The sequence below is a fragment of the Cebus imitator genome, unplaced genomic scaffold, assembly GCF_001604975.1.
Source record: "Cebus imitator isolate Cc_AM_T3 unplaced genomic scaffold, Cebus_imitator-1.0 Scaffold1060, whole genome shotgun sequence".
Taxonomy (NCBI): Eukaryota; Metazoa; Chordata; class Mammalia; order Primates; family Cebidae; genus Cebus; species Cebus imitator.
This window is the reverse complement of record NW_016108375.1, coordinates 1-25,281: the sequence shown is the minus strand read 5'-3', so window position 1 is coordinate 25,281 and position 25,281 is coordinate 1. Positions and strand designations below refer to the sequence as shown.

Sequence of the window (25,281 nt, the reverse complement as noted above, 5' to 3'; positions counted from 1 at the left end):
AAGGGACTCTGGGCCTGAGCTGCTTCTGTCTCTAGAGGTGCCTGGGGGTTGCCTGCAGGAGAGGAGGGGGAAGAAGAAGCTGTCTGAGGCTGAGAACAGAGGGGGAGAGGGAAACACCTAGAGGCCCTGCCTTTGCAGGAGGAGGAGGAGCTGTGCTGTATTTATGGAATTACCTCTCCACATCAATTTCTAAAAAGTAAGTTTTCTTGAATTTCTTGATGTGCTTTTTAAATAGTATGAAAACATGAAAAAAGAAATAACTATAGTCATTGCAGCGCAGTCCAGAGAACTTCTCTTTCTGCCACTTCAGAGTGAGCTGTCACCCTGGTGCGCCCTCCACCTTTAATGATGTCATCTGATGCCCCATCCTTCAGTGTTCTCCCTCCAAACCAGGACCTTCTCCTAATAACCACAGTATAATCACCAAAAACAGTTTCACATCCATACAAGACACCACCTCATGCTCACGCTCGACTCAAAGTTCACCAATGGGTTACAGAGATCTGAGGGATTAGGCATTTCCTATCTCATTTTGCTGAAGGTACAGGTGATGGTATTTTATTTGTACCATTTGTTGATCTGTATATTTTGGAACATATGTGGAGAAATCTAGATTGATGAGGTTACTATTTGTATGTGTCACTCAGAAGTCATTAATATATTTGAGACTCAATATTTTCCATCAGCATTTTGGTTTAATTTTTGCTAGTTCAAAGTGTCTAGGTTGATACAGACTAAAATAGAAACCTTCACCAAACTTGCAAAGTCTGGAGCTCCTTGTGGTCTAGAGATACACCCTACACAGCTGGCAGGTGGCCAGCCAGAGGGTGGGTTTGAGCCCCGTGCTCACAGGGGCTTTTTGGTATCATCTTCAAACTTCAGAAAAGACACAAATGTTGGTTTAAGAGATGGAGGAGAACCCGGATCACTTTTTTCAGACAATCCGTCTTCAGTCATTCCACTGCACTAAGGAACCTGTTTTCCCCTTGATCCCCAACCCTGGTGCCTGCATCTTGGACCAACCTCCTCCTCCTTTGTCACATCACAGAGTCAGCCCAGGCCCTGCACCTGACCAAGGGTGGAGAAAGGGGCCTGCGGGACTGAAGCAGGGAGTGATGGGCCTGCTCCCTCTCTCAAGGCCACTCTACCATCTGATGAGAGGGCCTAAAACATGGCAAGGGGTCGGGGAGCCTGTCCAAAGAGAGGGCTCTGTATTCCTGTGCCCTTGGCCTTCGGTGGGCCTGCAGGCAAACATCCCTCCTTCCCCTTCTTCCTCAGCCTCTCCTCAGAATGGGAGCAGCACCCGTAGCTCTGAAGGTGACAGTCCCTGTTCCACATTCTTCATTCCTAGTCCAGCCCAGTGGTGCCCATGGAACTCCAGCAGCAGCTCAGTTCCCCCGTGTCTGAGTCCACTCTGCTCCAGGCAGGGCCATCAGCCAACTCAGGATCTGGGATGCCCAGAAGGCAGGATGTCAGGGAGCCGCCTCAGGGCCCGGATTCAAACCCCATGGGTCCACGGGACTGACTTTTTTAAAAACCTTCTCATGATCAGCCTCTACTTTTCACCTGCCACCTTAATTCCTGGAACCCAAGCCACTTTCTGTGGGAAGGCAGCCCTGCACTCCCTCCTTTTGAATTAGGTGTACCAAGGTCTCCCAGCCCCCTCCTCCTGGGATTAGACCCAGATCTTTCTCTTAGCCTCAGAGATGGAATCCCCCTTCCCTTGTCACGCCTCATGTGAAGTTGCCATGATGCACCTAACCCAATTAAGAGGACTGCCCAAGTCTAAATTCCCGCTGCCTGCAGGCACACACCCTGAATAGGATCCTGCTCTGAATCAGCCCTGAACTGGCTAAACCCTCTCAAGTTCAACAGGCCCTGAGCCTTGATAAGGGCTCCTCCCTTTCCCTCTGGCCTCTGAAGGTGACAACCCATCAGAACTCAGGGCAAAACTGCCCAGATCATTACCAACAAGCGACACAAGGTCTCATTCACCTGTCTCATTACAGGATGGAAAGTTCCCGGCCATGGGGAGGGGTGGGACTGTGGGAATTCTCCTTTCTTGTTTTCCCACCTCACCCATCTGCTCCTTGGTCCCCTCCCAATTCTTCCCACAGTACCTGTCACTCCTCAGATGCCAGGTAGGATGAAACCAGCAAGCCCCTCACATTCACAATACAGCCCTCACAGCAAGCTCCAGGGGCCATGCATTTATGTGGGGAAGTTGGAAAAAAAAGCATCACACTTGCTGTGGGGTTGGCGGGTTTATTTAAAAACAATAAGTAGGATGAAGCAGGGGAGGAAGACGAGGAGGCTCCAGGTGCTGAGGGTGGTGGCCCTGGCTTTGGGTTGGACTGTGCCTTGCGTCATGGTGGGTGGAGCTGAAATGAAAACACAAGCCTCACAGCCCTTGTCCAGACCCCAAATTAGAGGAGATGCCTCCTCAGCTCCTGCCACCCCAGGTCATCCTGCAAGGCAGAGGTTTTGTCCCACTTTGCTGGGGGGCAGCGGCTGTGACAGGTCCTGGGGTAGGAAGGGAGAGGGGGTGTTCCCTGTCTTCAGGGATCTCACACAGCTGCTGAGGGAAGCAAGGTGACAGCACAGCCCACCCTCCTGCTGTGGCGGAAGAGGAGGTGATGCCCCAGAGTGGGGAAGGGAAGGGTCTCAGGGCTGGCACTGGAGGTTGTTTTGATGGATTTCCAGAAATAGATCAGGGAGAGAAAAGGAAAAGTGATTCTATAAGGAAGGAACACTAACATTAAAAATGTGGAAACACTATGACACCCAGATTCGAGGCTGGTGAGAAATCCACACTGGGTGGAAAAGAATTAAGTGCAGGGAGGAAGAGGAGTCAGGAGGGAGAAGGGAGAGGAGGATGGGTGAGCACAGGCGCCCCCAGGAGGGCCCCCCAGGAGGGAGTCACGCTCACATTCACTCCAACAGTCACACACACTCACACACACACTCACACAGCAGGTTGAGAAGATCTGCTAAAGAGAGCTGTCTTTTTTCTCTTCTCACTTACTTGTTGTCTCCAGCATTTGTTTCCAGTATATCAAAAATTTTTCAAGCCACATCATACAATCCCCCGTTGAAATTCTCTGGAAGAACGTGGTCACATAACTGTTCTTCTCCCACTTCTCTTTCAACTGCCTGGCTCCAGGATGAAACACTGTCCAATTTCTGTTGTTTGAGTCAAAGAGGAGAAACCTCTGTCCATTGAAGATGAACTGCCAAAATGCTGTGCAGTATCCATGGGCTTTGTGCTCACAAGACATCTGGGCCTGCAGGGTGAGGGGCTCTGCCCCATTGGAAAGAGATCAGCTCTAATCTTGACAAATCCTGAGCCCCGCCCTGCTTCCTTTACTGTCTCCTGGACTTGCTCTCTCTGCTCCAACCTGCCCATACTCCTCAACCTCTTGGGTGACACAGACTTCTGATTGATTCTTTCTATGAAACCAATAACTGCCTCCAAGTTACTACTGTGTCTGCTCCCTCCTCTCCTGGGCCATTTTAAACTTACCACTGGGTATTACATTCTCCATTTGAATGTTGGGCAGTTGCTCTTTGAGGAAATCCACCACATCTTTTAGTGTTTCAGTCTGTTCTTCCCAGGTTTTTGTAACATTGACTTTCTTCCCCAGGGAACCAAAGGCTTTGGCCTTATGGTTAACACAGTCATAGTGAAGAAAAGCCCTTTTATCCATTTGGCCTTGAACTTTACACCACCGTGGTTCAGGTCTGAACTTAGGAGTGATGATGAAGTCATAGGAGAGATGGTGTGTGTCTATGGAAGAAAAACAAGAGAGGGTGGGTGTGGGGGAAGTGGAACCTAAGATCCCTCTTCCCTGATGTGGTGACTACAGGAGGAGTCCTCTGAGAGGCTGGGCTGGCAGAGGAAGATGTCCCCCAGCCAGGGCTGTCATGCCAACTAGTTGAAGACTAGAGCATCTCCCTTGCTTGGGTACACAGAGGGGAAGATTCCTGCAGCCAAAAAACCACATGCCCCCCAAGACATATCCCACCTGGGTTCTGCCCATGTCGGTCAGCACATGACCTTGTCATGGAGGTGCCAGGCCTGCTGTGGCAGGAAAAGGCCTGGATAAGGAGGACCCTCAACAGCAGCCCTTGTGGACTGCGGGAGGTGGGAGGAGGTGTGGGGGCTGCCCTAGGATGCTCCAGCACAGTGGGTGGGGTGAGGACCAAATTCAGTTTGGATACAGAATTGACTATTGCCATGTGTCCCAAGATTTAACACACTGGGAAAGCTCCTGGTAATGATGCCCATCTGCAATGAGGATGCATTTCTGGAACCTTGGAAAGGGATGGTTCACAGGGCAAGAAGTTGAAAATCCACAACTTCTAAGCCAGGGTGTAGAGGAAAGAACCAAAAGGCTCAGAGAAGCACCCATGACAGAGTAGCCGCAGCATGAAAATCCAGAACATTGTCCATCCTCTGTGCTCATGGGGAGCCTGGAGGACTCCTGTTTACCCAGCATATAAAGAAGAGCCCGAGAGAAGACAGCAGAATCGGAAGAAGCTCATGGGTGCCTGTTGCTGAAGGCCAGGGTTGGGGGTAGAAGATGCTGTTCCTGAAATGGGCTCCCAGGAGTAATGGGATGAAAAATCCTGAAATAACAGATTTCAAGTGGAGGCTGTCAACTGTCAGGAGCAAGGAGGGTGCCATGATGGAGATGATTAGGGAAGTCACAATGCCAACTGAGGACGTCAGCCACAAGGAGCTATGCCCATGACATAAAACAAGGGTGTCCAAGAGGCAAAATAGTTGGAGACTCAACCTGGTTACTCTAGGACTTTAACAACAATAAATAAAGACAAACACAGCAATGGATAATTGGGAGATTAAAAGTGGACATTTCATTTAAAAATTGAGATAATTTGTTGAATTTCCTGCACTACACCACTTCTTAGACTCAGAATCAATTGCTAGAAGCAGAATCCAGGTTCCTATGAGGAAAAACCTATCAACCCCGTAGCAAGTGTGATGCCTCTTTTCCGACTTCCCCGCATAGATGCATGGCCCCTGGAGCTTGCTGTGAGGGCTGCATTGTGAATATGAGGGGCTTGCTGGCGACACAGCTCCTGTTGTTACTGCTAAACTCTGCTGCTGCTGCTGCATCTCGGTGACAGACAAACCATGCATGATGAATGTGGTTGCACCTGTCACCAGAGCCCTACAACACAGGACACTCTAAGATCCTAGAAGCCCCTGTGTTTAAAGAAAGTTTTATGTGAAGTTCATGGCAGTTCCTAACTGGAGAATCCCGGTGCCCAGAAGCAAGGTCTTGCCACTTGGAGCAGTGAAATAAATCCCACCATTTAAAAGCAGTTCCTATGTAGTCCTGAGCCCTGGCAGAGATGGGGTCTCCAGCAACAGGAGGGCAGTGACCGCACAGCCTCAGAGCTGCCATCACAGGGTGTGCTCCTCACCCTCTAGGTCATTAGGAAGGTAGGCCCGGCTGTGAGAAGATACAGGTGGTTCTCCTGGGATGGGCAGGGGCAGGGCCACAGGGAACCGAGAAGCTGCACAAGCAGTTGGCCCCAATCCCCAGGATGCCACATGGCTGTACCCCCTCACCCTCAGCTTATACTTGAGGATTCAGGGAGGATCCCTGATGGACCCTGTGGATCATAGATGCCACTCAGCAGCAAAGTAGGGGAGAGTAGACCCCGAACCATGGGACCCCGACTCCTGTAACATCCATACCACCCAGAAGCCACAGGGAAAGTAGGACCCGCTTCTGACTCTTGAAGTCACACCTGGACACTGCTTGGAGATGGCATTCTAGGGAACTGGGTCCCAATCACTGGGACACTGTAATCTCATGGAGGGACAGCAATAAAGGACAGTGGCCAAATCTGGTCCCCTTTCATTTACAGGTTGCCATTGTCTGCTGTTGCTCTACAAAGGGACAGGACTGGACACAGAGACAGAACCCTGAAAGACCAAAGTGCCTCCTGCCTTCTTTTTCTAGAAAGGCCTTGCTGACTCCTGTCTGCATGTGGCAGGCCAATTCCCCCTGACAGTCACACAGACAGGCCTGCACGACACTCCGGTTACACAGACAGATTTCCACAGCACTGCCTTAACACTCAGCAAGTAAACCCAGGGAAATCGGTGCCCAGACATCAAAGCTAAAAATGAAACATGTGGTCAATAGGAGCCTTGCATGGGCTTCTCCCTGACCTGGAGCAAGCCAAAACAATAGAGACAGTCTTCATTCCTAGTGCCAGGACCTGTATCTGAGACAAGCCAAGGTAGCAGGGGCAGTTGTTTGAATAGGTTCATTGGAGAGTCTAAGGCAGCTCTCCTGACCAAGCTGTAAAGGAGATAAGATAGAAATAATCACCCTGGTACAACAGCAGACAGGCGATGAAGGTACTGGTGCCCTTTTAATCAGACTTAGTGAGCATTTTTGCCTCTGACCTTCTAGGTGTAATAAAATTAGTTCCCAGCAGACTTAGGTGAAAGCTACACTGCACATAGGCACATAACCCCAACCTATGTAAGCACTAAGAAAATGGTAACACTTTCAGTTGGTCTGGTAGAATTATCTCTGCCTTCTCCCTCTATCTGGTTACAGCAATAAATTCCCTTCTTTCCTAGTTTGTCTGCTTCTCATTATTTGGCCTTGGGAAAAGGCAGCCAGACAGGCTTGGCTCCGGGAACATGCACAGTGACTCTTCTCTACGAGACCGTCTCCCCAGTAGGAATCAGGTGGCTCTGGGACCCAAGGGCAGAAGTGGGTGCCTCTACTCGCCAGGGTTCCCAGGGTCATCATGGGGGACATGGTGTGTCCCATTTCCCCTGCACAGGTTCTGTGGGGAGTTAGGTATGTGTTTGCTGGGTGTGTCCTTGGGCAAAGGGAAGAAGGTGCCAGTTGGTGGGGGAGGTGGTGAGGGAGGCATGGGGGTGACAGGGCTGGGCTGAGGTGGGAGTGAGAGGATGTGACCTGGGAGGTGGCAGTGGATGTGAGGGAGGGGTGGGAAGTGTCTGCTGAGCCCCTGGGTGCAGGTGAGTGTCTGCAGGAAAGCTCAGGGGAGAAGGGAAGGAGCCCTGGGGGTGCTGGAGGATTTGTATGTGGAGAGCGGGTGAGAGCAGAGCAGGCCTGTGGCTGGTGGGTGTGTCTGTGATCTTGTCCCTGTGGAACTCCTTTTTACACGTGTCCTGACCCCAGCTCGGGTTGCGGGGTCTCTGGTTTCTTCTTCCCGAGGGCGGGTGGGACTGCCGGGCTGCACTAGTGTGGGTAACCCCCTATATAGGCACCGAAGAATGACAGCTAAGCAGAACCCTGGCACAGTTAGGGCTTGAGGAATAGCTCACTTTATAGTGTTACTACTCAGCTATTTCCTTTTATATAATCCTTTACATAATCATATATTAGTTTATAGAAATAGGGCTTGAAGTCTCCCTTTATATAATCCTCTATATATAATCATTAATAGCTGATAATATGAGTGCCTAAAGAAAATTTCCCTACATATATACCTATAATTATATCTTAGTTTATAATTGGAGGAATGCCTAGAGTGGACACAGTACAGAGCATGAATTAAGGAATAAGCAGCTTATAATGGGAGAAATGCCTAGAGCAGACACAGTGCAGAGCGTGATTTAAGGGAAAAACAGTTATACCAGGACAAGAATCCACGGCCCAGGCAGCAGCGTTCAGTATCGTAAAGATACCCGTTGTATTGCAGGCTTGAGGCCAGAGCCACTCCTCCTGATAAAGGAGTTGTAGGACCTTGCTCCAGTTCTTGTGGAAGGCTGCCCTCAGAAAGGCAATCCACCTTGGTGACTGTGAACTTTATCAGCTCTTGCTACTGTGCTGCTTGAAAAGCATCTTCCCATAGAACCCACTGGAAGCTGCCAGAAGGTGGCGGTAACCTTGACAGCTCTGTCACTGCTATGTGACTTAAAGCATCCTCCTATAAATCTTCTTAGAAGTAGTTTCCCATAGATAGAAGTATCGCACACTGCACCCACTTCACTGCGCATGGCCCATCTTCAAGCCTCGGTGACCTAATGGGGGTGGACCCCTTACTGCACACAGCCCTTGCCTTCGTGGGAACGGGCCCCTTGCTGTGCACTGTGCACCTCCTGGCCTAGGTGACCTAATGCGGGTGGAACCCATGTTTTATTGCTCAAGACCCTATCACTATCCTTAAAGATGATTTCACTCACTGCCCTGCCCCCTAACCTATGCACAATGAATATTCATGCTTCTGGGCATTGGGGCCTCGCCAGCGACGGCGCGCCACCCTCCGCGCGCCAGCCTCCGCGCGCCAGCCTCGCCTGATTCCGCTTATAGGTGGTGTGCCCCGCACCCCCAGCCCAGCTGCATTTTCTTTGTACTTTGTATCCTGTCTCTTTATTTCTCGGATCCTGCGCCTCAGCACACCATAAGGCTCACCCCATGACCCTGTGGGGCATTCAGCCTTACATCTGGCTCCCAACGTGCCCCACACACTAGGGAGCGCCGCCCCACCTCGCCCTCTGCAGCCCTCTGGCGCCCCCACCCTCCTGAGGGTCCTTTCCCGCCTCCTCTCCGCCCCGCTCCTCGCCCCTGAGGTGGGGAGACGCAGCAGCGGGGAGCCGACAGGGCGGGAAGGAGCCGCGGAGCGAACTGAGCCGGGGCGCGGGGAGATCGCGCTCTTCCTTCCAGAAGCCTCCCCTCCTCTGAAACCTGCTGCAATTCGCAGCCCCCCAGGTTTGGTCCCCGCCTGGCTTAGGCTCCGCATCCGAACTCACCTGCCCGCCCCGCCCCGGACAGGCAGCACAGCAGGAGGAGAAGCAGGTAGCACTGAAGGACCGCGGGGCTGGCGGATCCCGACATTTCGGATCTGAATCCAAGGGACGGAAGACGCGGAGCCCAGCGGAGCGATCGCATGGCGGCTGGCAGGCTGGCTGTATTGCCCGGCAAGGCCTTTCAAAACTCGAGCCACTCCGGCACGTGTTCTGCCCCGCCCCTTGGGGGGTGCGCCCAGCCAATCCCCACAGGCGCCCCACCCTGTCAACTCCGTAGCAACAGCAAGGAAAACCCTGCCTCCTGCCCTCGCTGGTGCTTGAGGTTTTCGCTGCCTGCCAGTGCCGGAAATTCCAGGACCGCCTTATGTATTGACGACACTATTTTTTTTCCAGGACCGCCTCGTGTAGTGACCACAGTATTTTTTTTTTCATTGTTTATTAACCCAGTGTGAACACTGATGCACAGAAAGGTGGAGAAAATGCACAGCAGGGTTCAGCGGCGACGGGGCCTCCCTGTCCTCGCCTGAACCAGGGACACCCGCCTTCCCTTTCCCTGCGCTGCGGAGTGACCGCCTCCCCGCCCAATGCACAGCCCCAGGCCCCGTCCCATCCCCGCAGCCGCTGCCCAAATCCCGAGTGGACGTGGTTATAGCCCGGGTAGGCTTGTTTGTTTGTTTGTTTTTCTTGGTGACTCCGCCCAGGCTGGAGTGCAGCGGTGCGATCTGGGTTCACTGCAACCTCGGCCTCCTGAATTCAAGGGATTCTCCTGCCTCAGCCTCCGGAGTAGTTGGGACCACAGGTGTGCGCCCCCAAGCCCGGTTAATTTTCATATTTTAGTGGCGACGGATTTCACCACGTTTTCCAGGCTGGTTTCGGACTCCAGGGCTCAAGTGATCAGCCCGCCTGGGCTTCCGAAGTACTGAGATGACAGGGGTGAGCCACTGCGCCTGGCCCGGGGCTAGATTTTATTCCAGAAGCACCAGGCTTTCAGAGGCTTCAAACAACGTATTTTTCACTAAACAATGGTTAAGATGGTAAATGTTATGTTCTACGTCTTTATAAAAATTAAACAGCTTTAAAAAATTCTCTTAAAAATGTATGCCTTGCTTGGATCTGTCCAATGCGATTGGCAAAGACTCTGCTCATTAAGATCGAGGACAGCATTAGGACCTTGTCTCTAAAATCACAACCAGTGAGACACTTTGCAGATTTAGAAAGCACATCAGAGAGACTGGCCCTGAGCTCCCCTTAGAACAGCACCGCCTTCCACCCCCACCCCCACCAGGTCTGGGGATGGCCCAGGGGGCTCAGCAGAGCAGGTTCAAGTGAAAGTGCCTCATGGTTCCCAACTGCCAGTGCTCGCTTTTGGCCTGTTCCCCCTGGGCAAGGGCCAGCCATCCTTCAAAGCTGGGCACAAGTACCACCTCCCATGTCTGTCCCTCAACTTTCCACAAGAAAGAGCACCCTCCTGCTCCCTGAGACCTGGATCCACAGGGAGTGCATCCAGATCTCCCTGTGTGATAATTGCTCACACATTTCTTTGCCTCTCTGCTAGAAGCATGAGGTCTTTGAGAATATGCTAGATTTCTTTACAGCTTTTGAGGGAAGAAAGCCCTAGTGGCCTACTGTTGCTCAATCAGAATGTAATCAATTGTGTTTCCCTTGGAAGCAGGAGGCGAGGGAGGGGTCTATGCATGTGTGGGGCTCACTTTGCACACCCATCCGTGGCCAACCACACCCGATTCCATGGCTGTACCCACACCTCTGCTTAGTCCATGGATGGTCCCTGCAGCCATCCTCAAAGGGAAGCCCCAAATGCATCCTTGTCTTAATCATCATGAAGGCATCTGGAAGTGGTGGCAGAAGCCAGAGGGAGGTGAGAGGTCTAGTGGCCCCTGGCAGCTGGGAAGGGCTTAGCCTAGGGTGAGGACATGACAGAGCCCCTGAGTCCCACCCTGCCCCCAACCACTAGGGAACATCCTCCCTCCTCTTCTCCATGAGCCTCTCCTCACCCTGGGAGCTGCACCCACAGTTCTGAATAGGACTGTCCCTGCCCCGCCCCATCCATTCCTGGTCCAGCTCAGCAATGACCTTGGAACTCCAGCAGCAGTTCAGCATCCCTGTCTCTGAGTCAGCACAGCTCCAGGCAGGGCCAGGATCCGGAGTGTACGGGAGGCCGGATCCAGGGGCATTGTCCCAGGACTAAGCTGTATTCCTAGGGGGTTCCCAGAGATCTGGCCTCCTACTCCTAGACAGCCTCTTCAGTCAGCCTCCGCCTCAATGGCTGCTACCCAGGCACTTTCCCTGGGAATTACCTCCAGCATTTTCCCCTGGGTCGTCACAGTCCTTGGAAGCCTCTCGTTCCTAGGGTTATACCCAGTGCCTCTGCTCTTCTCCAGTGAATGGAATCTCCTCCTTAATCCCAGGAGGAGGAGGCTGGGAGACCTTGGTACACCTAATTCAAAAGGAGGGAGTGCAGGGCTGCCTTCCCACAGAAAGTGGCTTGGGTTCCAGGGATTAAGGTGGAAGGCAAAGAGTAGAGGCTGCTCATGAAAAGGATTTTTTAAAAGTCAGGCCCATGGACCCATGGGGTTCGAGTCCGGGCCCTGAGGCAGCTCCCACAGTTGACCCATGTAACAAACCTGCACGTGTACTCTTTAATCTATAATAAGAGTTGAAATTAAAATGAATAAAGAAAATAAAATGACATGAGGCCAAAAAAAAAAAAAAAAATTGGGTTTAACTGACAGGAGTGAGAGAGAACCTGGCACTATGAATTCTAACCCTGCTCTAGGCCAGGAGCCATGGCTTAGGCCTGTAATCCCAGCACTTTCTGAGGCCAAGGTGGGTGGATCACCAGGTCAAGAGATGGAGACCATCCTGGCCAACATGGTGAAACCCTGTCTCTATTAAAAGTACAAAAATTAGCTGGGCATGGAGGCTTGCGCCTGTAGTCCCGGATAGCTGGGAGACTGAGGCAGGATAATTGCTTGAACCTGGGAGGCAGAGGTTGCAGTGAGCGGAGATCACATCACTGCACTCCAGCCTTGGTGACAGAGTGAGACTCTGTCTCAAAAATAAATCAATATTTAAAAAATAAATAAACTCTAGTCATTTAAAATAATCTTGAGGTATATAATCATAATCTTATAAAAATTACGTATGATTGTACCAAAACCTTAACATTAAACACTGTGTATGGAATTTCAGATGATTTCCACCTTGTTCTTCATAGCCTTCTTTTTTGTCCTATTTTCAAGTAACATTTTTCATTTATCCTCCGGAAGTCATTGCTTCCAGGCGTTTCCTTCTGCTTCCACCCCCTCCTTTTCCACTGTCCACCTCAGCCCTTCCTCTGGCCTGGGACTGCGGCTTCCTTGGCACTGAAGGCACAAGAGCTGCATTCAGCCTCGGGAGAGAGGATGCAGGGCAGGCTGGTCCTACCTGCGTGGTCTGCGCATTGCAGAGGAGCCTCCCAGCTCAGGTCCTCTACCGCAGACGGCTGCGTTTCTCCACCACGTTAGCCACACCAAGCCAACCTTGCCCCTTTTCTGATTGGCCTTTTTCTCACTTTTACCAATTCCTACTTGAAAATTCATATTTTGGGTTACGCGCGGCCACATAGTCGGCTACCGGGCTGAGGTGCAGGCTGGAGCTCTGGCTCGGGCTCCCAGCTGCTAGTTTGGCTGGCCCCGCGCCCCTCCCGCCAGGCAGGCCATGCAGGGCCCTGCCCGCCCGTGAACTCGAACCGTGGACTGCCAGGCGGGCCGCCCTCCACAGTCATGTCTGGGAGGGTGCTCCTGCACAGTGTGGGCATCTCCCCGCAGGGGCTGCTCAGCGGCGTGGCCTTCAGCACGTTCACGCTCAAACGCTTCAGAGAACCAAAGCAAGAAAGACGTCCGTGGAGGATTTGGGCTTTAGACACTTTCAAACAAGCCACAGGAACGCTGTTCACCCACTTTGCAAAGGTATACCTAGCAGATTTCTATGAGGACCCTTGTTCATTGTGCCTCACAGCTTCCTCCTTGGAGCCACCATGGGCAGGCCGCTCCTGTCCGTGGGGTGCGCGTCCCCAGCGTCCCGATGGAGTGGCAGCCTTGGGAGTCCCTGCGCTTCGGGGAACATGGAGACCCTCTGCAGTGTGGAGCCTGGGTCCGGCAGTGAGCTCTTTACATCGTGATCTTGATTTTTGAAAAATCTGTCGTCTTCATCACCCTCCTAATACTTCAGTGGAAAATGGTGGCGCTGTTGAATCCCATTGAAAACCCAGACTTGAACTGGCCAGCATCATGCTGATCATCCCCTTCCCACCATTGACCCATGTAACTTTGTCAATGCTTTGATGTTTTGGGTAGTGGACACTTTCCTTATGAGAAAGGGGAAGACGAAATCTAAGCTACAAGAATGGGAGCCAACCAGCAATGGGAGCAAGGTCCGCTACCGGCGGGCCATGTCCCAAGAAGAGTCTGAGTCTGCCATCCTGATCTTTAGGGATAACCAGATCCAGGAGTCCCACGTGGAGGAGGACCTCGGCAGACTGACCCCCCACAAGCTGCTGCTTCCGGCTGCCCCATGACACATTCCCATGGGGGTGACAGAGGGTGCTGCAGGCCACAGGTGTTCAGAGGTCACCCTGCAGCGTCGTTCCTTCCCCCTCTCTGCCCTTCCTTTCTACCTCTGCTCCTCTTGGTGTCTCTGCCCCCAGACTACTGTGACTTAAAAAGAGGAAAGAGGAGCAGTTTCACTTGCTCTACAAACACTGACCAAACATGCAAGGAAGGAGTTGTGTTGTCCCAGCGTTTTGAGGAACCCAAGGCCCTGCCCTGTGTCCCACTAGGTGGCAAGTTGGAAGGAAGCACAGGCACACAGATGGTGGGTGGGTTCCCTCACTGCGGTGCCACTCAGAACGCCTTCAGGCTAAAAGTGACTCATTGACCAATCTGGAACCAGAATGCTTTCTTACTGGAAATGGCTTTTGCAACTGTTGATTTCTGAAGCTGGTTTGATGAACTGTGAGTGTTACTGGATTGGGGTATGTGTTTATTTCCTACAAAGTACTTATGGGGCTAATGGGCAAAACAGAGATTTTTAAGTCTTCTGTATGCTGTTTGACTTATGTTTTAAGTTACATTTTCATACTATTGTATTTAAAAATTCTTTTTAATCCACAATGAAATGGGTTTGTTTGCCTTTCATGGGGTGTGGGCTAGCAGGAGGAAAATGTCGGGAGTTTTCTATTTGGAATATTGCTAGATGATCTCCCTAGATAAGATGAGACAAATGACTGAGGAGGGAAGGAGGTCAGCCTTTCTCTGGAATCAGCCAACCCAGTGGTTCTGTGAAGGTCAGACCCAAGCTTGGAGCAGCTAGTCTGGATGCAAATACAGGAGCTTCAGAGTGTGTGGAACAGGCAGGGCTCTGCCTAGGGCCTGAAAGCTCTAGCATTCCTGCTGGCAGATTAGAGGTCTTGGTTAAATCTGAGAAAGAAGCTTAGCTAAGAGGTCTTTGTGTCCAGGGTGAAGAGGGAGACCCAGGAATCTCAGATCAACTTCCCCTTTGACTATATCACACTGCATTTCAATACAAGAAAAGGCTGACCAACTGGCGCCTCCTGTTTCACCTTCCTGTAGGTGGCAGGCTGGGTCTTGGGGAAACTCTCTGGAAGGCACTATTTGTACTTAAAACAAGATCAAACCAGAAACCTTTTCACATGTGAGTTCTAAAACTATGAACCGAAACCTTTTCATATGTGATTCCTGAAGCTGTAAATCAAGACCCTTTTCATATGTGATTTCTAAAGCTATAAACCTAAGATCCTTCCATGTGTAATATCTAAAGTATAAGCCTATATAAAGGCAGAACCTTCCTTTGTTAGATGAGCTGAGCTTTGGACAAAATATGCTCAGGCTCCCAGCCGAATAAAACTCCTTTCCTCCTGTATTCGGTGTTCAAGAGATCTGTTTCCTGTGGCCGTTCCTGCTACATTTTTTGTGCATTGGCTGGGAAGCGAGTCTCAGATAGCAGATGGTGGAAAAAGTCTCTCAGGTGGTTTGCCTAGCCCTGTGGTGCATCCCTGCCCCGGGGAGGGGGGGTTGGGGGAGAGGGAGGGAGAGAGGGGCTCCTCCTCGCTGGATGATGCATCCTGAGAGCACTCTCGGGCAGGTATTTGCCCGACACGGAGCGGAACAGGGAGGCCCCACAGTGTGGATCCACCCAGTGGCTGAACACCGAGGAGGAACGGGTATTTGGGATGTCAGGACCACTGAATCTGGTAAGATTGAACCCAAGAAAGTAGCCTGCCCCATTTTGGGTGAAAGCATGGCCTGATCACCCACGGATGCCAGATTTGGCACTTTTGAACGTAGCTCTCTCTCTTTCTCTCTCTCTCTCTGTAACTAAACTTGGAAGCTTTTTTCTTATGGTTTTGAATTGGAAGGAGAGCGATTGGATGTGTGTCTGTGTGCGTAGATGTGTCCGACCAGACTCATCAGTCATGAAAGGTATTGGGCCCATTAGGAGGGGTCTCATGCATCAAGCAATTTGTAATAATTAGAGACAGCCACAGAAGTCTCTGGGCATTGTGAAAGGATTGAAGTGAATGTAAATTGGAGAGTGCTCTGTGCTGCGTCTTGCTGGGTGGGAACCACTGTGAGTGAACTAACACTCTCCTAACTGTGAGAATTGTTTCTTTGAAGTGTTAATACGGGTCACTCCCATAGCAAGCCCACCCCTTTAGAAACCATGCTGAAAAATTTCAAGAAAGGATTTAGTGGGAATTATAAAGTAACTATGACACCAGAGAAATTAAGGGCTTTGTGTAGGGAAGGTTGGCCAGCATTTACGGTAGGTTGGCCCCCAGAGGGGACCCTAGACAGGTCCCTTGTCTCCAAAGTAAGGCATGAGGTTATATATGGCAAGCTAGAACACCTCGATCAATATCTATACATAGACTCGTGGTTGCAGTTAGTTTTAAACCCTCTGAAGTGGCTAAGAGAGCAGGCAGTGACTGTTTTAGTGGCCAAGGGACAGACTGCTAGAAACAACCATCCCCCTCGCCGCCAAGAAATGCGGACTCCCAAGGTCCGGGCAGATTCAGTGGCAGAAACAACAACTCCCACGGTTTTAGCCGACCCAGTGGCAGAAGAGTTTTTGCCAATAATGCTTCCTCTTCCTCCTCAAGGACTCCCTGCCCCTGGGCCAGAAGCCTCAGCATCCCCACCAGAGCTGCACACCCCTAAATCCCCCAGAGTAGACAAAAGAGAGTGTGGAAAAATTCTGCCCATTGCTGCCCACTTCCCAGAGGGAACTCCCCCTCTGGCAGCCTGTCTGCAGCCCAAGGCCGGGGTGCAGATCCCTTTAAGGGAGCCAAGGTACACAGGAGTGGATGAGGACAGCCACATGGTACAAAGGTGTGTTTTCACATACCTGTGTTCACCTCAGCTGATCTTATCACCTGGAAAAATAACAACCTGTCTTATACTGAGAAGCCTCAGGCTCTCTTGGACCTAATGCAAACTATTATCCAAACTCATAACCCCATTTGGGCTGATTGCCATCAGCTGCTTATGCATCTTTTTAACACGGAGGAAAAGCAGGGAGTACTCCAAGCTGCTTCTAAACAGCTGGGGAACATGTTCCTGCAGAGTACCAGAACCCCCAAGAGTATGTCAGGGTCCAGTTACCGGGAACTGACCCCCAGTGGGATCCAAAGACCCCGGAGGGCATGCAGAGGCTAATCCAGTACAGAGAAGCCTTGCTGGAAGGATTAAAAAGGGGGGCCCAGAGAGTTACAAACATTAATGGAGTCTCTGAGGTTCTTCAAGGAAAAGAGGAAAGCCCTATCCAATTCTATGAAAGACTGTGTGAAGCTTACCATCTGTATACTCCTTTTGATCCTGAAGGTCCTGAAAACCAGCATATGATAAATATGACATTAGTCAGTCAGTGTGCAGAAGCATTAGATGAAAATTGCAGAAACAGGCAGGATTTGCATGCATGAATACTTCACAGTTATTAGAAATAGGTAACCAGGTGTTTGTAAACCAAGAGGCGGTAAGCCAGAGGGAAAATCGTAGGGAAGAGGAACTTTAGGCTCAATGGAAGGCCAGCTTGATAGCTGCTGCTATGAGAGGAACTCCCCCAAAAGTGTGGCAAAAGGGGGGTTCCTGGAAAGCCCCACAGTCTACCCGCCCATGCCTGCAACACGATCAGTGTGCATTTTGTCGAGAAATAGGACATTGGAAGAAAAAATGTCCACAGTTAACTGGGGAACAGGGAGATCCTAAGCACGAGGATCCAGATGAGCATGAAGGGGCTCTGTTCAATCTAATGGAAGGGCCACTGGACTAAAGGAGAGGGGAGCCAGACTCATATGCCCCCAAAGAGCCTGTGGTCCCGACAATAACCCCATTGAAAAAAAAAACAAAACCAATGTTGTTAGAGCTATTAAGGTGTTAAGAGAACAGACTTTTTCATACTTAATGGACCGCCCCTGTTCCCCTTCTCCAGCAAAACTTGTTGTGAAAATTAAGAGCTATAGATATCCTATTCAATAATAAGAAAGACACCTTGCAGCTAAGATTGCCTCAGGCAGGGGTCATCCAGGCTCTCATTGTCCCTCAGAAAGGAGGGTGGAGACCTTCCTAGCCTGGGACTGGAGACTGGTTTTTCCACCCAAGCCAGTGCAGGGCTTGTGTGACTTTGCACCCAACTTGTGCATACAGTTGGGATTATTGCCAGCAGAGGATAGTTGGTTTACTTAATTGGACTTAAAGAATACTTCCTTAGCATTGGACTGGTCTTGGAGGGTCAAAAACTATTTGCATTTCAATGGGAGAAACCCAGAAGCAGGTGTAAACACTCAATACACCTGGACCCAGCTTACCAGGGGCTCAGAAACTCTCTCAACATCCTTGGGAAGGCATCAGCCCGTAACTGCCCCCCAAAATCTTCTTGCTTGCATGCTGCCCCCGTATGCTAATAACCTTCTACTGGGACACCTCACGGCAGTTGAGGGCAGAAACAAATGCCTTACTTCGGCACCTGCAGGACTGTGGGTATAGAGTGCCTAAAAGGAAAGCTCAGGTTTGCCAAAAAGTAAATGCAATATCTGAGGCTCACCATCCAGAAGGGGAAACGCAGCCCAGAAGCAGAGAGGAAGCAAGCCACTTGCAAAGTGACAGAACCTGAGACTAAAAGGCAGGTGAGAGAGCTCCTGGGAACCGCGGGTTTTGTGAATTGTGGATTTCCAAACTTCGCAGTACTGGCCAAACCTTTATACAAAGTGTGACAAAGGTGGGAGGAGAGAAGACAAGCCACTCTTTGAATGGGGCAGAAGCTAAAAGCGAAACTTCTGTCAGCCCTGGCTTTGGGGCTAGCTGATTTAACACAGCCTTTTCATGCTGTCAGAAAAAAAAAAAGAGAGAGAGAAAGATGAAAAATGGCAATCAAAGATTCTAGCCTCAACTCCAGGAAGAATTTAAATATCAAAGCACCCCACACAGCGGTGACTCTAATGAATACCAAAAGACCTCATTGGCAAGCCTGCCAAAAACCAGGGCGTGCTATGTGCAGCGGTTGTACAAATCGTACATGAGACCGCTCGTTTAGGTCAAGAGTCACTTGAAAAGATGTTGGGCCAGTACTTTTACATCTCACACTTATCAGCCGTGACCAAAACTGTGGCACAGCGATGCATTACACGTCGGCAACACAATGCGAGGCAGGGTCCCAACTATTCCCCCGGCATTCAAGCTTATGGAGCAGCTGTGTTTGAAGATCTCCAGGTAGACTTTACTGAAATGCCCAAGTGTGGAGGACATAAGTATCTGTTGGTCCTGGTGTGCACATACTCTGGGTGGCCGTCCCAACTAGGACTGAAAAGGCCCATGAAGTAACCCCTGTGCTGCTTCAAGATCTTATCCCTAGGTTTGGACTGCCACTGCACATCGGATCAGACAATGGACCAGCATTTGTGGCAGATTTAGTCCGGAAAACAGCAATGGTCTTGGGTATCACCTGGAAACTGCACACTGCCTACCGACCTCAGAGTTCTGGGAAAGTGGAAAGAACGAACTGGACCATCAAAAACAGCTTAGGGAAAGTGTATCAGGAAACAAGATTCAAGTGGGTGCAGGCACTTCCCTTGGTGTTATTCAAAATTAGAGGCACCCGCTCTAGGAAAAACAGGATATTCCCCTATGAAGTCTTATACCATAGGCCCCCTCCCCTACTCTGGGCACTCCTAGGAACTCCTCGGGAGTGGGGAGAGATTCAGTTAGGACACTAGTTACCAGCTCTAGGGAGAATCGCTTAGGATACTTCAACCTGAGTAAATAACAAATGTCCTGTAAGCCTTTTTCTCCCCAGTTCACCCTTTCTCACTAGGTAATCATGTGTGGATAAAGGATGGGAGTACAGCCCCTCTAAAGCCACAATGGAAAGGACCTCAGACCTGTTCTTGACCAATCGCACAGCCGTGAAGGTAGAGGGAATCCCAGCCTGAATCCACCACAGCCATGTAAAAACCAGCAGCAGCTGAGACTTGGACCAAGGCAAAGACTGCAGAATCACCTTAAAAAGGACAACAAGCCTTGCTCTAGCCACATCCCAGAAGCTGGCTAGTCCATGCACAGCCAAAGCATGAGGCCAATTCATGGTGGGACTTGTTCTTGTTAATATTTGGACTTGTACAGTAGGAACGTTAACTAATTTTAAAGAATGTCCTCAGTATGTACACCAGGTAGGGCATAAAAGTTACTGCCATTCCTTTGTCCTGCAATTCTTATAAATGTACAGGGGCACAGAAGGGAGCCTGTTTATATAATGGTACTCAATATAAGGTGTGTAATCCATAAGATGGACAGGGAGCTATGTCATAGGCATGATTAAGCCCTCTTTCTTCCTATTATCTGTTAAGACAGGTGGGCTGTTAATATATTCAGTCTACTCCACTTGGGAGAAAAGAAACCTAAAAATAGGAGATTGGACAGATGATGAGTGGCCACCGGAGAGAACTATTGAGCATTGAGGGCCGGCCACATGGGCGGAGGATGGCCCATGGGGATACTGGACCCCTATTTACATGTTCAACAGGATCACCCGGTTGCAGGCTGTTTGGGGAATACTCACTAATAAAATGGGCAAAGCTGTGTCCCTTTTAGCCCAACAAGAAACTCAAATCAGGAATGCAATTTATTAGAACCAGCTGGCCCTAGATTGCTAGCAGCTGAAGGAGTCTGTGGAAAATTCAAACTAACCAACTGCTGCCAGCACATAACCAGCCAGGGTTATGCAGTTAAGAATATAACCAAACTGGCACACACGCCTGTGCAGGTGTGGCATAAATTGAATCCTAAGTCCTTGTTTAAAGGTTGGTCCTCAGCCTTGGGAGGACTAAAAAACCCTCCTCGTTACTGTAATAACAATAGTGGATGTTTGTTTACTATTCCTCTGCTTCCCTCCTTGTTCCTCTAAATGGCTAAGAAATCCTTCACTGCTGTAATAAGACCAGAAAAATAATAACATGAGTATATTATATAAATCATTAATCTGTTTCTTCAGAGGATCTGGAAAGAGAGAATAAGAGTGAGACCTCTCACTAATATTATAGAGTGGTGAGGGTCTCAAAGAGGGGGGGTGAAGAGGGAGACCAGGCATCTCCGATCAACTTCCCCTTTGACTATATCACACTGCATTTCAATACAAGAAAAGGCTGACCAACTGGCGCCTCCTGTTTCACCTTCCTGTAGGTGGCAGGCTGGGTCTTGGGGAAACTCTCTGGAAGGCACTATTTGTACTTAAAACAAGATCAAACCAGAAACCTTTTCACATGTGAGTTCTAAAACTATGAACCGAAACCTTTTCATATGTGATTCCTGAAGCTGTAAATCAAGACCCTTTTCATATGTGATTTCTAAAGCTATAAACCTAAGATCCTTCCATGTGTAATATCTAAAGTATAAGCCTATATAAAGGCAGAACCTTCCTTTGTTAGATGAGCTGAGCTTTGGACAAAATATGCTCAGGCTCCCAGCCGAATAAAACTCCTTTCCTCCTGTATTCGGTGTTCAAGAGATCTGTTTCCTGTGGCCGTTCCTGCTACATTTTTTGTGCATTGGCTGGGAAGCGAGTCTCAGATAGCAGATGGTGGAAAAAGTCTCTCAGGTGGTTTGCCTAGCCCTGTGGTGCATCCCTGCCCCGGGGAGGGGGGGTTGGGGGAGAGGGAGGGAGAGAGGGGCTCCTCCTCGCTGGATGATGCATCCTGAGAGCACTCTCGGGCAGGTATTTGCCCGACACGGAGCGGAACAGGGAGGCCCCACAGTGTGGATCCACCCAGTGGCTGAACACCGAGGAGGAACGGGTATTTGGGATGTCAGGACCACTGAATCTGGTAAGATTGAACCCAAGAAAGTAGCCTGCCCCATTTTGGGTGAAAGCATGGCCTGATCACCCACGGATGCCAGATTTGGCACTTTTGAACGTAGCTCTCTCTCTTTCTCTCTCTCTCTCTGTAACTAAACTTGGAAGCTTTTTTCTTATGGTTTTGAATTGGAAGGAGAGCGATTGGATGTGTGTCTGTGTGCGTAGATGTGTCCGACCAGACTCATCAGTCATGAAAGGTATTGGGCCCATTAGGAGGGGTCTCATGCATCAAGCAATTTGTAATAATTAGAGACAGCCACAGAAGTCTCTGGGCATTGTGAAAGGATTGAAGTGAATGTAAATTGGAGAGTGCTCTGTGCTGCGTCTTGCTGGGTGGGAACCACTGTGAGTGAACTAACACTCTCCTAACTGTGAGAATTGTTTCTTTGAAGTGTTAATACGGGTCACTCCCATAGCAAGCCCACCCCTTTAGAAACCATGCTGAAAAATTTCAAGAAAGGATTTAGTGGGAATTATAAAGTAACTATGACACCAGAGAAATTAAGGGCTTTGTGTAGGGAAGGTTGGCCAGCATTTACGGTAGGTTGGCCCCCAGAGGGGACCCTAGACAGGTCCCTTGTCTCCAAAGTAAGGCATGAGGTTATATATGGCAAGCTAGAACACCTCGATCAATATCTATACATAGACTCGTGGTTGCAGTTAGTTTTAAACCCTCTGAAGTGGCTAAGAGAGCAGGCAGTGACTGTTTTAGTGGCCAAGGGACAGACTGCTAGAAACAACCATCCCCCTCGCCGCCAAGAAATGCGGACTCCCAAGGTCCGGGCAGATTCAGTGGCAGAAACAACAACTCCCACGGTTTTAGCCGACCCAGTGGCAGAAGAGTTTTTGCCAATAATGCTTCCTCTTCCTCCTCAAGGACTCCCTGCCCCTGGGCCAGAAGCCTCAGCATCCCCACCAGAGCTGCACACCCCTAAATCCCCCAGAGTAGACAAAAGAGAGTGTGGAAAAATTCTGCCCATTGCTGCCCACTTCCCAGAGGGAACTCCCCCTCTGGCAGCCTGTCTGCAGCCCAAGGCCGGGGTGCAGATCCCTTTAAGGGAGCCAAGGTACACAGGAGTGGATGAGGACAGCCACATGGTACAAAGGTGTGTTTTCACATACCTGTGTTCACCTCAGCTGATCTTATCACCTGGAAAAATAACAACCTGTCTTATACTGAGAAGCCTCAGGCTCTCTTGGACCTAATGCAAACTATTATCCAAACTCATAACCCCATTTGGGCTGATTGCCATCAGCTGCTTATGCATCTTTTTAACACGGAGGAAAAGCAGGGAGTACTCCAAGCTGCTTCTAAACAGCTGGGGAACATGTTCCTGCAGAGTACCAGAACCCCCAAGAGTATGTCAGGGTCCAGTTACCGGGAACTGACCCCCAGTGGGATCCAAAGACCCCGGAGGGCATGCAGAGGCTAATCCAGTACAGAGAAGCCTTGCTGGAAGGATTAAAAAGGGGGGCCCAGAGAGTTACAAACATTAATGGAGTCTCTGAGGTTCTTCAAGGAAAAGAGGAAAGCCCTATCCAATTCTATGAAAGACTGTGTGAAGCTTACCATCTGTATACTCCTTTTGATCCTGAAGGTCCTGAAAACCAGCATATGATAAATATGACATTAGTCAGTCAGTGTGCAGAAGCATTAGATGAAAATTGCAGAAACAGGCAGGATTTGCATGCATGAATACTTCACAGTTATTAGAAATAGGTAACCAGGTGTTTGTAAACCAAGAGGCGGTAAGCCAGAGGGAAAATCGTAGGGAAGAGGAACTTTAGGCTCAATGGAAGGCCAGCTTGATAGCTGCTGCTATGAGAGGAACTCCCCCAAAAGTGTGGCAAAAGGGGGGTTCCTGGAAAGCCCCACAGTCTACCCGCCCATGCCTGCAACACGATCAGTGTGCATTTTGTCGAGAAATAGGACATTGGAAGAAAAAATGTCCACAGTTAACTGGGGAACAGGGAGATCCTAAGCACGAGGATCCAGATGAGCATGAAGGGGCTCTGTTCAATCTAATGGAAGGGCCACTGGACTAAAGGAGAGGGGAGCCAGACTCATATGCCCCCAAAGAGCCTGTGGTCCCGACAATAACCCCATTGAAAAAAAAAACAAAACCAATGTTGTTAGAGCTATTAAGGTGTTAAGAGAACAGACTTTTTCATACTTAATGGACCGCCCCTGTTCCCCTTCTCCAGCAAAACTTGTTGTGAAAATTAAGAGCTATAGATATCCTATTCAATAATAAGAAAGACACCTTGCAGCTAAGATTGCCTCAGGCAGGGGTCATCCAGGCTCTCATTGTCCCTCAGAAAGGAGGGTGGAGACCTTCCTAGCCTGGGACTGGAGACTGGTTTTTCCACCCAAGCCAGTGCAGGGCTTGTGTGACTTTGCACCCAACTTGTGCATACAGTTGGGATTATTGCCAGCAGAGGATAGTTGGTTTACTTAATTGGACTTAAAGAATACTTCCTTAGCATTGGACTGGTCTTGGAGGGTCAAAAACTATTTGCATTTCAATGGGAGAAACCCAGAAGCAGGTGTAAACACTCAATACACCTGGACCCAGCTTACCAGGGGCTCAGAAACTCTCTCAACATCCTTGGGAAGGCATCAGCCCGTAACTGCCCCCCAAAATCTTCTTGCTTGCATGCTGCCCCCGTATGCTAATAACCTTCTACTGGGACACCTCACGGCAGTTGAGGGCAGAAACAAATGCCTTACTTCGGCACCTGCAGGACTGTGGGTATAGAGTGCCTAAAAGGAAAGCTCAGGTTTGCCAAAAAGTAAATGCAATATCTGAGGCTCACCATCCAGAAGGGGAAACGCAGCCCAGAAGCAGAGAGGAAGCAAGCCACTTGCAAAGTGACAGAACCTGAGACTAAAAGGCAGGTGAGAGAGCTCCTGGGAACCGCGGGTTTTGTGAATTGTGGATTTCCAAACTTCGCAGTACTGGCCAAACCTTTATACAAAGTGTGACAAAGGTGGGAGGAGAGAAGACAAGCCACTCTTTGAATGGGGCAGAAGCTAAAAGCGAAACTTCTGTCAGCCCTGGCTTTGGGGCTAGCTGATTTAACACAGCCTTTTCATGCTGTCAGAAAAAAAAAAAGAGAGAGAGAAAGATGAAAAATGGCAATCAAAGATTCTAGCCTCAACTCCAGGAAGAATTTAAATATCAAAGCACCCCACACAGCGGTGACTCTAATGAATACCAAAAGACCTCATTGGCAAGCCTGCCAAAAACCAGGGCGTGCTATGTGCAGCGGTTGTACAAATCGTACATGAGACCGCTCGTTTAGGTCAAGAGTCACTTGAAAAGATGTTGGGCCAGTACTTTTACATCTCACACTTATCAGCCGTGACCAAAACTGTGGCACAGCGATGCATTACACGTCGGCAACACAATGCGAGGCAGGGTCCCAACTATTCCCCCGGCATTCAAGCTTATGGAGCAGCTGTGTTTGAAGATCTCCAGGTAGACTTTACTGAAATGCCCAAGTGTGGAGGACATAAGTATCTGTTGGTCCTGGTGTGCACATACTCTGGGTGGCCGTCCCAACTAGGACTGAAAAGGCCCATGAAGTAACCCCTGTGCTGCTTCAAGATCTTATCCCTAGGTTTGGACTGCCACTGCACATCGGATCAGACAATGGACCAGCATTTGTGGCAGATTTAGTCCGGAAAACAGCAATGGTCTTGGGTATCACCTGGAAACTGCACACTGCCTACCGACCTCAGAGTTCTGGGAAAGTGGAAAGAACGAACTGGACCATCAAAAACAGCTTAGGGAAAGTGTATCAGGAAACAAGATTCAAGTGGGTGCAGGCACTTCCCTTGGTGTTATTCAAAATTAGAGGCACCCGCTCTAGGAAAAACAGGATATTCCCCTATGAAGTCTTATACCATAGGCCCCCTCCCCTACTCTGGGCACTCCTAGGAACTCCTCGGGAGTGGGGAGAGATTCAGTTAGGACACTAGTTACCAGCTCTAGGGAGAATCGCTTAGGATACTTCAACCTGAGTAAATAACAAATGTCCTGTAAGCCTTTTTCTCCCCAGTTCACCCTTTCTCACTAGTTAAT

The 25,281-nt window shown here is 49.8% G+C and overlaps 1 protein-coding gene and 1 pseudogene across 1 annotated transcript; one reads left to right on the top strand and one right to left on the bottom strand.

Annotated features, from left to right (window-relative positions):
• Positions 1–807: 807 nt before the first annotated feature.
• LOC108298730 (UL16-binding protein 1-like) lies at positions 808–3,789 on the bottom strand. The gene is made up of 4 exons (XM_037735877.1): positions 3,524–3,789; positions 3,026–3,301; positions 2,121–2,381; positions 808–876 (listed from the first exon to the last, which is right to left on the bottom strand). The coding sequence occupies exons 1-3, from the start codon at positions 3,705–3,707 to the stop codon at positions 2,266–2,268; spliced, it is 576 nt and encodes a 191-aa protein (XP_037591805.1). The 5' UTR covers positions 3,708–3,789; the 3' UTR covers positions 808–876; positions 2,121–2,265.
• Positions 3,790–6,691: 2,902 nt separating this feature from the next.
• Positions 6,692–13,346, top strand: LOC108298724 (annotated as a pseudogene).
• The last annotated feature ends 11,935 nt before the right edge of the window (positions 13,347–25,281 follow it).

Coding starts and splice junctions, on each gene's coding strand:
- LOC108298730 (XM_037735877.1), bottom strand. CDS start 3,707: ATGGATAAAAGGGCTTTTCTTCACTATGACTGTGTTAACCATAAGGCC. Junction 3,302..3,523: donor GGAGAATGTAATACCCAGTG/GTAAGTTTAAAA, acceptor CCAATGGGGCAG/AGCCCCTCACCCTGCAGGCC. Junction 2,382..3,025: donor ACAAATGCTGGAGACAACAA/GTAAGTGAGAAG, acceptor TTTTCATTTCAG/CTCCACCCACCATGACGCAA.